The sequence below is a fragment of the Staurois parvus genome, unplaced genomic scaffold (genome assembly GCF_062004578.1).
Source record: "Staurois parvus isolate SC_StPar_1 unplaced genomic scaffold, SC_StPar_1.0 ptg000734l, whole genome shotgun sequence".
Lineage (NCBI taxonomy): Eukaryota > Metazoa > Chordata > Amphibia > Anura > Ranidae > Staurois > Staurois parvus.
The window spans coordinates 3519209-3531248 of NW_028318530.1; the positions used below are offsets into that span (position 1 = coordinate 3519209).

Sequence of the window (12040 nt, forward strand, 5' to 3'; positions counted from 1 at the left end):
CCTTTCATGAATATTTAGTTCAACAAGGTATTAATCTTTTTGACTTGAGTTCAGCTTTACAGAGTAACTTCACGTTTGCTAGGAAAAAAAAAACAATCCCCTCTGTGTGGGTAATGTATATTGTAAGGATTTTAACAAACTTTGTTTCAGAGTTCTACCTGTTTCTGCTGTGAAGGAATAGCTCTTTGTGCTATTCCTTGTTTTGTGCAATTTTAATTTTTTGGATGAAAATATTTTCGTCAGCGGCATGTTTCCAGTGAAGAAGACTAAACAAAAATTACTCTGAATTTTCATCAACTGATGAAAACTATGACGAAAATCAATCCCAGTTTTTTGCCAATGAACGAAAATGGAACAAAATATGAGGGAGGAACGTTTTACTTATAAAGATATTATAGAACGGCTAAATCTGTGTCTGTGTAGTTTGTTCAGACCTTAATACCATAAATAATAACATGGTATTAGTTTTTTTTTTACTCCAGGAGTATATAATAAGTTTGGAAATTCTAGAGAAATGCTTAAAGTGCAGTTCCACCCAAAAGTGGAAGCTCCATTTGTTTGCCTCTTACCCCCCTCCACTGGCATATTTGGCACCTTTTCAGGGGGAGCAGATACCTGGTTTTGACAAGTACCCGCTTCCACGTCCGGCTCAGTTCGCCGTCACAGGTTACAGAAGACTGCCGGATCAATTGGAATGCGCAGCGCGACTTGCACATATGAAGTGGGCACCCGACTGTGAAGCTGCAAGCTGTCACACAGCCTGGTGCCAACAGTTGAGATGCCAGCACCGGGCGGAGAAGAGGGAGAGAAGAGATGGTTCGGGTGAGCATGTCGCTGGACCCTGGGACAGGTGAGTGTGTGTTTATTAAAAGTCAGCCGCTAGTTTTTGTAACTGCTGACTTTTAATAAACACAAAAATGGCTGAAGCTCCGCTTTAAATAATGCATTACAATTGAACTAAACCCACTGGATTTTAACTAAAATATACTGGAGCTTTTAATCAACTAAAATACGACTAAAACAATTCAAATGCCTAAAATACGACTTAAACTAAAAAGGCATTTTAGTCAAAAGACCATGAAAAAAAAAAATGAAATCGAAACTTGACGTCTAAATTAACACTGGTTTTGTGCAGGACTGAATCTCAATGGGAGAGACTCTCACTTCTGATCAGCTGATGCACTTGCAGAGCTCTAAGGCGCCATTCACATCGGCAATTTAGGCCGGTGCGAATTGTAGTGGCAGGAATCTTCTGATTCCCGCTGTGGCTGTGAGCGACTAGTTTGCCAGCAGGTTGCCAGCAGCCGCAGCTATTTGCAGCTCGCTGCACAGCCAATGGCTACCTGCAGTGATTGCTGGTGGATGCACTTTGTGTGAATCCAGCAGTGATCCCCACACAGAAGATTCCTGACGCTAACAATTCACACCGGACTACATTGCCAGTGTGAATGTAGACTTATGAGGAGTGTGGCAATGTTTGCATCCCTTTAAAAGAGATGAACCCTTTTAAAGCATCTCAACTAAATAGATTTTTTTTTTTTGAAGAGGATGCCTAAAATCTGACTTGTATCCTAGTGGGAAAATCATTGAGCCAATCACATAAGCAGGAAATTATATCTCTGAAGCGTTCCGTACACCAACTGTATACGGTACACCTCCAGGTTGTCAAATTGCATTGAAGTTTGCAGAAAATGTCAGTGTTGCAGATTGAAAAGGCAATATAATTTTTAAGAACAATACATTACAATATGGCTTGTGTCGCAATTGTATATGCTATATTATTATTTTTTTTTATTTTGATATTTTTAACCACAAAAATTGAGTTACCCTTTAGGTATTATTCTATACGCTACCTGAATTAAATCATGTTACATGTTAACTTACTGGGCAATACACAAATCCTTCTGTCTTTTCATCGATTAAAACTAATCTTGTTCCAGATGCATCAGGAAAGATCTTTCGTATGCTGACTGGGTGTCGGTATTCATTAACGTATTGCCAATCTTCAAGGTAAAAGTACTTCACAAGCCCAGTCTATATAAAAGGAAAGAAACCAGGTTTGACGCCTGTGAAAATTTGGAAAATTGCACTGTCATTCATTTTGCTATATTTTAAAAAAGACATTAGATGTGCATCTCATGCAATACCAAAATGAAGTACTTAGGAATCCTTCCTTAGCACAATTTAACATATTAGGAGTGGGTGTAATCTCATACATTGGGAGTTTAAAGAAAACTGATCATAAATGGGCTCAAATCGCACCACACAGAATCGCATGGGAATTGCACAGGAATGCGGTGTGATTTACATGAGAGCTGTAGTGTGAACCACTAAAAAAGAGCTTATTTGTTCATTCTCAGCATCACAACAGTGCATGTCTCTTTCTCAAAAGTAGGCACATATAGACTGCATGCTCTATTTCCTTGCATGAGTGCGGCGCACTCTCTCCAGTGGCTTTTAAGGGTTAACAAATAAGGTTTTTCTGACTAATGAAGGAAACATCAGGCACCTTGTAGTAGCTGTTCTTAAGCAGAATTTTTACTTTTAAAAATTTAAAATGACACAAGGTTTACATACAATGCATGCACTTATCCAATTTTGGGGCAGTGCATGTGGATATTTTAAAGGCAATGTATAGTGGTTTTGTATATGTTTTCTATTTGTTTTCATTATCTAATATGAAAGATATTAGGACTAAAAAACTATTTAAAAATATACATTTTTTTGTTAGGTTAAAGCGGAGCTCCACCCAAAAGGGGAAGTTCCACTTTAAGCTTTTGTTCCCCACTCCCCATTAAGGATTGGCACCTTTGGGGAGCGGGGGAGCAGGTACCTGAATTTGACAGGTACCCGCTCCCACTTCCGCTGCGTTCACCTAGGTGATCGGAAGTGGAAGTTGTCTTCCCCCCCTCCCTCCCTGTAGTCTTCTGGGACACATGACAGGTCCCAGAAGACTACGGGGCCATTTACAAAGCGCAGCACTTCTTGTTTATGCGCAGTGAGCCGAGTGCCCACACTGAAGATGCCGGCGCCAGGGAGAGAAGGCGGCCGGTGAAACCAGTGGTGGTGAGGACACCGATGGACCGAGGGACAGGTAAGTGTCGGTATTTTAAAAGTCAGCAGCTACAGTTTTTGTAGCTGCTGAATTTTCTTATTTTTCAGGTGGAACTCCACTTTAATACAAAATCATGCATTTTATATTCAGCTGAGATGAAGGCCTCATGCAACACTTGGTGTTTACCTGGTGCATGGGACTCTGGCATTTAGCTGCTGGTGGAGGGCACAAATGCCCCGTCCAGCCCCACTGCTGGCAGCTTGTCAAACTCTATGAGAGGCTGGCAGTTGCTGTTGCTGAACAGTGCACCTAGCGGTACAAATGTTTAGGACAGTATGCAGGGATGAATGCCTGGAACAAATCTCTGGAATCCCTGGGTGCATACTGCCCTAAAAATTCGTATTGCTAGGTGCGCCATCCAGCCGCGGCAGCTGTCAACCTCTCATGGAGTCTGACAGTCCCATGCACCAGGGAAACACCAAGTGTTGCACAAGGTCTTCATCGCAGCTGAATATAAAATGCACAATTTCATATTAACCTGACAAAAATATATGTATATTTTTAAATAGTTTTTTTAGTCCAAATCATAATAGATAATGAAAAAAATAGAAAACATACGAGGGGTTTTTTTCCCAAAAAATGTAATCAAAGGGTCTGTGATGCCCATAACCAAATTACAACCAGCCATTTTTCTAGTGTGGTTTGAAAATTAAGACATTGGTAGCTGTTTGGCTGGGATAAGCCACACATGCATTCATCTCCACCACTGTGTGAGGATCTTACTACCCTTTTTATTTTATATGTATATGTGTTAGAAATATTTAACTTCTTAGTTAGAACCATTTCAGCAAAAACACACATGGACTGTATTAAATAAAGAAAAAGAAAATTACATTAGTTCCGTAAATAAGGAAATCTCCAGTCAATGAATGGCACAGTATTCTATACTTTTCATCAGCAGATGGGAACAGACGAGTCTCCCGTTCCTCCTGAGCTTCTGCTGATTCACCTTCAATCTGGGGAGATTCAGAAATAACCGTTTTGAATTAAATATTTTGCTTTGCACAAGGAGGAAATATAATTGGTTTGCAGACTTAACTTTGAATCCCAGTGTACATGCCTCAGTAGACATCATAGATTCTGTCAGGCATATCTAGCAATGCACGTAACAATTCAAACAGCTCACCTGTTTTCAAACTGGCCAATTTCTCAGGCATGCACAATGCTCCCCACTTAAAGATCTCAATCAAAAAATCTCCAAGGTCAAAAGGAATAGCTATCATCCATATTTTGCATATTGGTTCACAGCCAAATACTGGCAGTAATATGCAGTTACAAACACATATTATGCTGATATTAACTTTGGAGATAATAAGATAAAAACCGATAATTTTTTAATAATATGCTAAGTGCTGTTTACATTTTTTGATATGTAGCACCACAATATTTGACATGCGGATTCCCCACTGCTTTGTAGCTACAAAGGGACAAACTCAAAGTTTTAGCTGAGAAGTGTGAGTAAAAGGGGGGTGAGGCCAGGTGGCGAAACTATGCTTGTACTTGTGTAACACCTATTACAAGGAAAACTGGAATATTTCTATAATTTAGCCAATCACACAGAAGCAGACCCAATGGGCATCATTTTCTAAAATTGCATTGTGCAAAATCTGATGCAGCTCTGTATAGAGACCAATCAGCTTCCAGGTTTTATTGTCAAAGCTTAATTGAACAAGCTGACATAAGAATCTAATTGGCTACCATGCACTGCTGCACCAGATTATTAGTGCTCCAGTTTTAGTAAATCCCCCCAATCAGTTTCTGAAAAGAAGCAGTGCATGCAGGGAAGTTTTTATGTTAAGCTCTGTCTATGTAATACTAGCACTGGGAAAAGAGGTAGTTACAAATCAATAAAGATATTTTAATCAATTAAAGTTTTTGGTTGCTTTAAAATTAAGTATCTATCTACTGTTTTTGGGCTATACTCTTAGGAATTACACTGTCTGAAAGCACTTAATAAAAAAACTTTATTTTATTAACATCATTTTAGTTTCCGTCTGCCTAATCATGAGATAATTAGATGATATTCTCACCATATGAAGCTGTACTTTGCCCTCGAACAAAGCAGCAGCATAATCAGAATTTAGGCTCATGCTTGCAACAGTTCCCAGGTATTCCATGTCCTTCAGCTTCTCTACACCTGCACAGGACAAAAAAATGAATTCATTATGTTAAGATATACAGTATATTAAAAAAGACATTTCAGACTACAGAAGTCAAAGTCTGATTTAAAAAAAAATTGAATAAAGGACATTTTTTTGCACTTTTATTTGGACATTATTTTATTTATTATTTAATATTTTTGCTTTTATTTACTCATATGTATATATTTTTTGTGCTGTGTTTTTTATTTTTATTTATTTTGTTTGATGGTTTGTCAAACAAAGTTTTTTTGGTTAACAAGGGGCATTGATAACATAAAGAGGGCTATCTGTACAATAAAAAACAGAAGCACACAAGGAGTATTTTTTAAGAGGGACAACATGCAGGCAGTTAAATACCATAAACGGAAACTATTTTACCTTATTCTTTTCAGCCATCCCAGTCAGGCAGCACAGAAAGGTCATCTACCTCTACTGTAACAGCAGCAAAGCTTAGTCAAGAATCTCCCACCCCAACTCAAATCTGCTGATTGACAAAGAGGGGCAGCAGTACACTGATGTGGTCATGCTTCTGCTTTCTCCTCCAGCATGATCACTGTAAGAATACCACAGCAGGGGCTGAGTGGCTCTTAGTACTGCCCCCCTCTAAGTCTGATTCCTTTAGTGTAGGGCATAAAAAGAGCCTGATGTATGGGCATTATTAGTTACTCACACTGGTTCCATTTAAAATCGTATTTACTTTTTCATTAATACATAAACTATGCTTTTAATTTTCTTGTATGGAGGAAAAATTATCATTATATGAAGCCTCTGTGATGTGTATGGCTTTATGTAATAAAAATATATATCGGAGATACCCCAGGCATGCACTCTGTACAGTCTATCACTATTAAACAATGAGAAATAATGGATGAGCAGAGGACAGTGTCAAAGTCATATTATAAGACAATGTGATAGAGACAGACTCATACCATTCTCGGTCAGAGCATAGAACCAGGCCCGGTTGTTCATTCCTACAGCAACATGGTAAGAACCCACAGCCACAAAATTAGGTTCCACCTCAACAGAAACTGTGATTGGCAACTCCTAACCAACAAATTATGGAAAAGAAAGTTAAACAGCATATGAGACTATCAACATTTTATAGCAGTTTAAAGCCACATTAGCCCTATGATTCTGTTGCTGTATCAGCCAGCAATGAAACAACAGCAAGCACATGAATGTCAGAAGTGTTAATTGCATTTTTAAGGGGTCTTCTGTTTTTTGCAACTGATATGTTGTCAGGAAATAGAATATTAATTTCTCCAACTGCATACTGAATTGGAATTTCACCTTAGTCAGAGAGAAAAGGGGCAAGTGTCTGATATGAAACAAAAGAATCATATTATCAAACCTATTCTGGCCAAGAGATCTGATATGGGCAGCCTGAGGCTTGCTATATAGCTGCAGACCGGGTAGCCTAACACTTCTCCTTCCTGTCATCCATAATGCTTGCAAATTCTGAATGATATACCATGTATATGAGGGACAATCAAATCAGAAGAGAACCTTTAATATGCACCAATATGATGTAAGATATTTTAGTGACTCAGTCTCAACCTAGGTCAGTTATTAATAATAAAAAAAACATCTTTTGTAGGTTCATTACTAGTCCGTGCATTGGCTTCTGAAGACCTTCAGAAATATTAAGACATGTGAGAGCACCAAACTAACCAAAAATGACTGTTGTATTAAGGTATTTTCAGTGGCATTTGAAGAGTTTAGTAAAATTACACAGGTGAAAATGAAAAAAAAAAATTAAAGTCAAACTTAGCGTAATGTCAGAAAACAAATTAAAACAATTTTTCTTACCCCTTCTGCCAGATTGCACACAGTGACCTCCAGCAGGGATGTGAGATAGGCAATCTTGGTGCCACTTGTATCTCCCAAGATAGGAAGTTTGGTTAAGAAGACACTGAGTGACCCTCGCTGAGTGGATACTGCCAACAACTGTCCATCATCTGTCCAGGAAAGTCTATCTAAACCTTTAGTAAAAAAAAATGGGTGTTGTTATCCTGTTGATATATATTTTTCTGTATATTTTTTATCTCTTAATGCCCAACTCCAAGCAAAGCTTTTTTATAGTGCCAACAGTTTGTGCAGAGCTTTGCAATATAAAAGGATGGCTCTGTTCGAGCTTACAATCTAAAGGGAGGAGAGGTGATACAAAAGGTGACAGCTGCAGGGGATGATCTGATGGATGTGACTCAATTATAGCTCTTAGGCGGAGGTGGGGTAGGCTTCCCCGAATAAGTGAGTTTTCAAAGATCGCCTAAAGGAGGACGGGGTGGCGGCTGACTAGACATACTGGGGTAGGGAGTTCCAGAGGATGGGAGAGGTTCTGGAGAAGTCCTGGAGGCAAGCATGGAAGGAAGTGACAAGGGAGCTAGAGAGCAAGATGTCTTGGAAGGAGCGGATGATTTGGACAATATTTATGGATAACGTTGGTGATGTAGCTAGGGGCAATGTTGTGGATGGGTTTGTATGTTGTGGTTAGTATTCTGAATTATACATTGGGCTAGTGGAAGCCAGTGAAGAGATTGGCAGAGAGGGGCAGCAGTCGCTGATCGGTTGGTAAGGTGTATGAGTCTAGCAGCAGCATTCATAATAGACTGAAGAGAGGATAGCCTGTGTAAAGGCAGGCCAGTGAGGAAGGAGCTTCAGTAATTGAGGCGGGATATAACCAAGGTGTGGATAAGTTGTTTTGTGGTGTCATTATTCAGGAAGAGATAAATTGTGGAAATGTTGCGGAGGTTGAGGCTGCAGGATTTAGCCAGTGATTGGATATGGGGCCCAAAGGAGAGGTCAGAGTCTAGGATTACACCTAGCTCCCTGGCATGTGGTAGTTTTTTCTATTCATATGGGAATCTCCAACAGTGAAAATATGATTCTTATCCTTTCCCAGTCTACCTAAAGGAATTGAAAAGATTGTTTATTCTCTTAATTCTAACAAGCTCTAGACTCCTCCCCCTAATTCAACCCCTGCTCTGTACAACCAGCTCTATACAGAAGGAAAGAAGGATGCACCCTGTACTAAATATTTATATGTAAAATAATGACTGCAAAAAAGATTTAAATCATCAGTTTATAAACATTTAAATGTTAAATAAAACAGAACCAAATATGTTGCGGTTTCCTTTAAAAAAAATAATTTTATTGCTTTTTGTGTCTCTCAAAATCTTCTGCTGACTTCCTGCTCTGGTCTAATGATGTTAGGGGAAATCTCCCAAATGGGAGCACAGGCAACTGGTAGAACATCTAACCTTTTCCCACTCTATCAAAAACTGGAAAAAAAAAGTTGTTGCTTATGTGAGTTGAACTAAGTAAATAACCTTTATGTTGGTTGGTTACCTTTAGTTTCATCATCCAGGGTGATGATCGCATACATTTCTTTTAGCTCACTCAAGTCATGGATTTTAATACTAAAACAGAATATAAATGTTACAGTGAGGAGAAAAAAATAAAAAACAGGAATAATAACAGACAATAATAAAGTAAAGTGTCTATTACAACTGAGTTAGAGTTTTGTAAAATGAATGTACACAATTTAAATTATTTTTTGTTGTTAAAGTAGGACATTTTTTGATGTGGGAGTACAACCCAGAATTTAAAGCGGAGTGCCACCCAAAAGGGAAAGTTCCGCTTTAAAGATTGGTCCCCCGATCCCCATTAGGGATTGGCACCTTTGGGGAGCAGGGGGGGGGAACGAGTACCCGAATTTGACAGGTACCCGCTTCCACTTGCTGCGATCACCTAGGCGATCGGAAGTGGAAGTTGTACTCCTACCCTCCTTCCCCGAAGTCTTGTGGGACACGTGACAGGTCTCAGAAGACTTTGGGCCATTCGGGAAGAGCAGCGCTACCCAGGTGCCCACACTGAAGATGGCAGTGCCTGGAATACAGGATGGCCTGTGAAACGGGCTGCGGCGGGGGCAACGCGGATCGTGGGACAGGTAAGTAGCTGTTTTTTAAAAAGTCAGCAGCTACAGTTTTTGTAGCTGCTGACTTTTATTTTTTTTACAGAGTGAGTGGAACACCGCTTTAAGAGCTTATTTTAGGGGTTGCAAAATGATGTCAGGACATAATCATTATTGTGTATCATGGCAAACTATGGGGCATAGAAGGAAATGGCATATAAGAGCATTATATACCAGAGATCAGTGTAAACAGGTCCAGGCTGGCACTATGGCAACTCAGACATCTGTAAAATGATATAAACTGCAAAAAAGTATCATTGAGTAGTACCAGTGAACTGATGCAAAGCTCTGTGGGCCATTCAGTGTTAGGCCGTCACTAAATAAGCAGAAAAGGGTCATATACATATAATATAGTTTTATATTTTGATTTGCCCATTTATGAGACAGGGGTTTGTGCTGTAGCAGCTACCGATATCACTCTTGTTTTAATAATTACATTTTTTGATTCATAGTAGCGCGTAAGGTTTTTGTCACATTGCGGAAAAGGGTCATCGTTGTCTAAGTACTTTTCAGTCAGCAGTGATAAAAAATGTAAAGAATTTATTTTTCTATCACACTTGGTAAAAGTTCCAGTGAATACCCAAATTTCAGCCCCAATGTGTTATACTCCAGGGCTGATTTTGACAGCCAGCTTAGTCCTGAGTGTGAACATGGAATGATGCTGGTACCAGCAATCAATGCACATAAGGATAAATGGCTGGTTTGTAAAAAATCTTTCACTTACTTGTTGTCACCACAAGATGCAGCTTTGTTCAACGACTGTGAAATGGCGATACTGGTTAGATTATCTTTGTGGTTGCTTGCCTGGAACAGCTCTTGACCAATCTCACTCATGTGTGTGGAAATCACCACAAAGAAGCCAAGGGAGAAGCCAATCATGATGTAGCCATCACCATACCTGGCCAAATACAAAGAACAAACCCTGAATACAGCAATCAAACTCTTCTTCATTATTCCATAAAAACATACCCACAGTTTTCAGTTATACACACCTTACTTGATCTTGTGGGAAAAACTACACAGATACAAACTAAATAAATGATAAATACCTTTTCGCATCAGCAGCTAGAGCCGTCTTGTCACTTCATTCAGTGTCCAGCTGAACACTGGTTAAAGCTTGTAGGAGGAGTTTTCATTCTCCTCTCACTGCCCTATGAGATTGCATAAACCTTGACCCTCTGTCTGGACAGTGCTGATAGGCCCTGTGCTGATCACATGCACCCTCCCAAGAAAAAGAAAAAACTTTCTAGCAGAACACACCAAACTGAGCATGTGCAGAGTGTCCCCAGGTGTTCTATCAGGAGATGAAATGGGGAATGTGGAAGAGGGGAATGATCAGAGAAGACAGGATCAAACATCCTTTTCACATATTGCAGAGGATTAACCCCTTGTGAGTATAACAAGCATGCTTTACTGCATATACAGACTGATTTTATTGTTGTGGGTTTAGTAACACTTTAGGCTGGCCATACACTATAAGTGTCTTCTTATTCAGCTCTGCAGGGCTGGATAATAGAATCTATTGATTCCTCTTACATCTTAAACAGCATGCACAGAGGAATCACCCCTTCTGGATATTGTATTCTGACAGATGTCAAAATACCTGAACAGTGCCTTCGTCTGACTGGATGCAAGTACTGTTTGGCCAAGAATTTTACTCCCAACTCCTCTGATTTTCAGATCGAAGAATGTCAGGAGGAAGCATGCTGACAGAGCCACCCACGGCTTGAATTTCATAATATGTAACACAGCTGTGGAAAACCGAAAGAAAGGGTATGAATACAGACAATGAATGTATAGAGAAGAGAGATTTTATGAAAAGAAATACACAGTACAGATTTCATACAAAAATACCTGTAGCTGTATTATTGTACTTGCAACAAAAATACTTGACTACTGTCTGTGATACTTTTTTTTTATTTTTACTAACATCCAGATTTTCAAAACAAGCTTTTGGGTTGTACCCACTTCTTCAAGGTCCAAGCAGTACCGCACCCCCGGTCACATCGGGTGTGACTTGTCATGCGATTTTCATGCCAGGCGACTTGCAAATCGTATGCCAAGTCGCACCCTATTGTCCACTATTAGAGCAGTCATATCGATTTCTAAAGTAGTACATGCACTACTTTTGTTGTGATTTGCATAGACATCTGTGTCCGAATCGCAAATCGCAAGGAAATCGGCAGGTCACCCGATTTTGAAATCGTGCGACTTCACAGCATATCGCACAATTTTAAAATCGGCTTTGATGTGACTGTGGGGGGGGGGGGGGGGGGGGGGGGTAATACACAAAGTTTTAGCACACCGTTAAAGTATAACTAAAGACAAAACTTTTTTTCTAGCTTTGGTCAGAGTGGAAACCTGTCAGGTGTTTATTTCTGCCTGTGCCCCGTTAGAGAGAATCACTCTCTCTGTTTGTCCTGTTTACCATTATCATTGAAAGTGAAAGTAAAAGAAAATCCCACATTTTGGGTTGTCCCCAGAAAAGTAAAAGAGGGCAAATCTTCCAATGGAGACACTGGTTCTGGAGACCTGGGGGGGGGCAAAGGATTCCTTTAGTGTATAGGGATTTTCTCTCATTTCCTAGTTTGGCTATTGGACAGGAAGTGAAAGTATATCTCTCCAATGGGACAAAACAGATGGCGAAAATCTTGACAAGGGTTCTAACTTTCTCTTACTTTATTCAAAATGAAGAAACAGTTTTGCCTATAGTTCTATTGTAATAAGACAATCTCTGAGGAAAAAACACATAGACAAACATACACAGCAATGATAATTAACCACTTGCCTACCAGGCACTTTTCCTCCAAG

The 12040-nt window shown here is 39.6% G+C and overlaps 1 protein-coding gene across 3 annotated transcripts in view; it reads right to left on the reverse strand.

Moving 5' to 3' along the window:
• The window catches only part of WDR19 (WD repeat domain 19), a 96225-nt gene that overhangs the window by 63232 nt on the left and 20953 nt on the right, over positions 1-12040 (reverse strand). Inside the window, exons 3-10 of one of the 3 annotated variants that reach the window (XM_089654043.1) lie at positions 10833-10980; positions 9954-10127; positions 8605-8675; positions 7066-7238; positions 6186-6300; positions 5146-5252; positions 3949-4071; positions 1885-2034 (exon numbers count right to left, since the gene is read on the reverse strand). In XM_089654043.1, the coding sequence (XP_089510169.1) occupies positions 1885-2034; positions 3949-4071; positions 5146-5252; positions 6186-6300; positions 7066-7238; positions 8605-8675; positions 9954-10127; positions 10833-10980 (1061 nt within the window). The remainder of the gene's footprint in view (positions 1-1884; positions 2035-3948; positions 4072-5145; positions 5253-6185; positions 6301-7065; positions 7239-8604; positions 8676-9953; positions 10128-10832; positions 10981-12040) is intronic. The other 2 variants (XM_089654041.1, XM_089654042.1) reach the window with 2 other exon arrangements.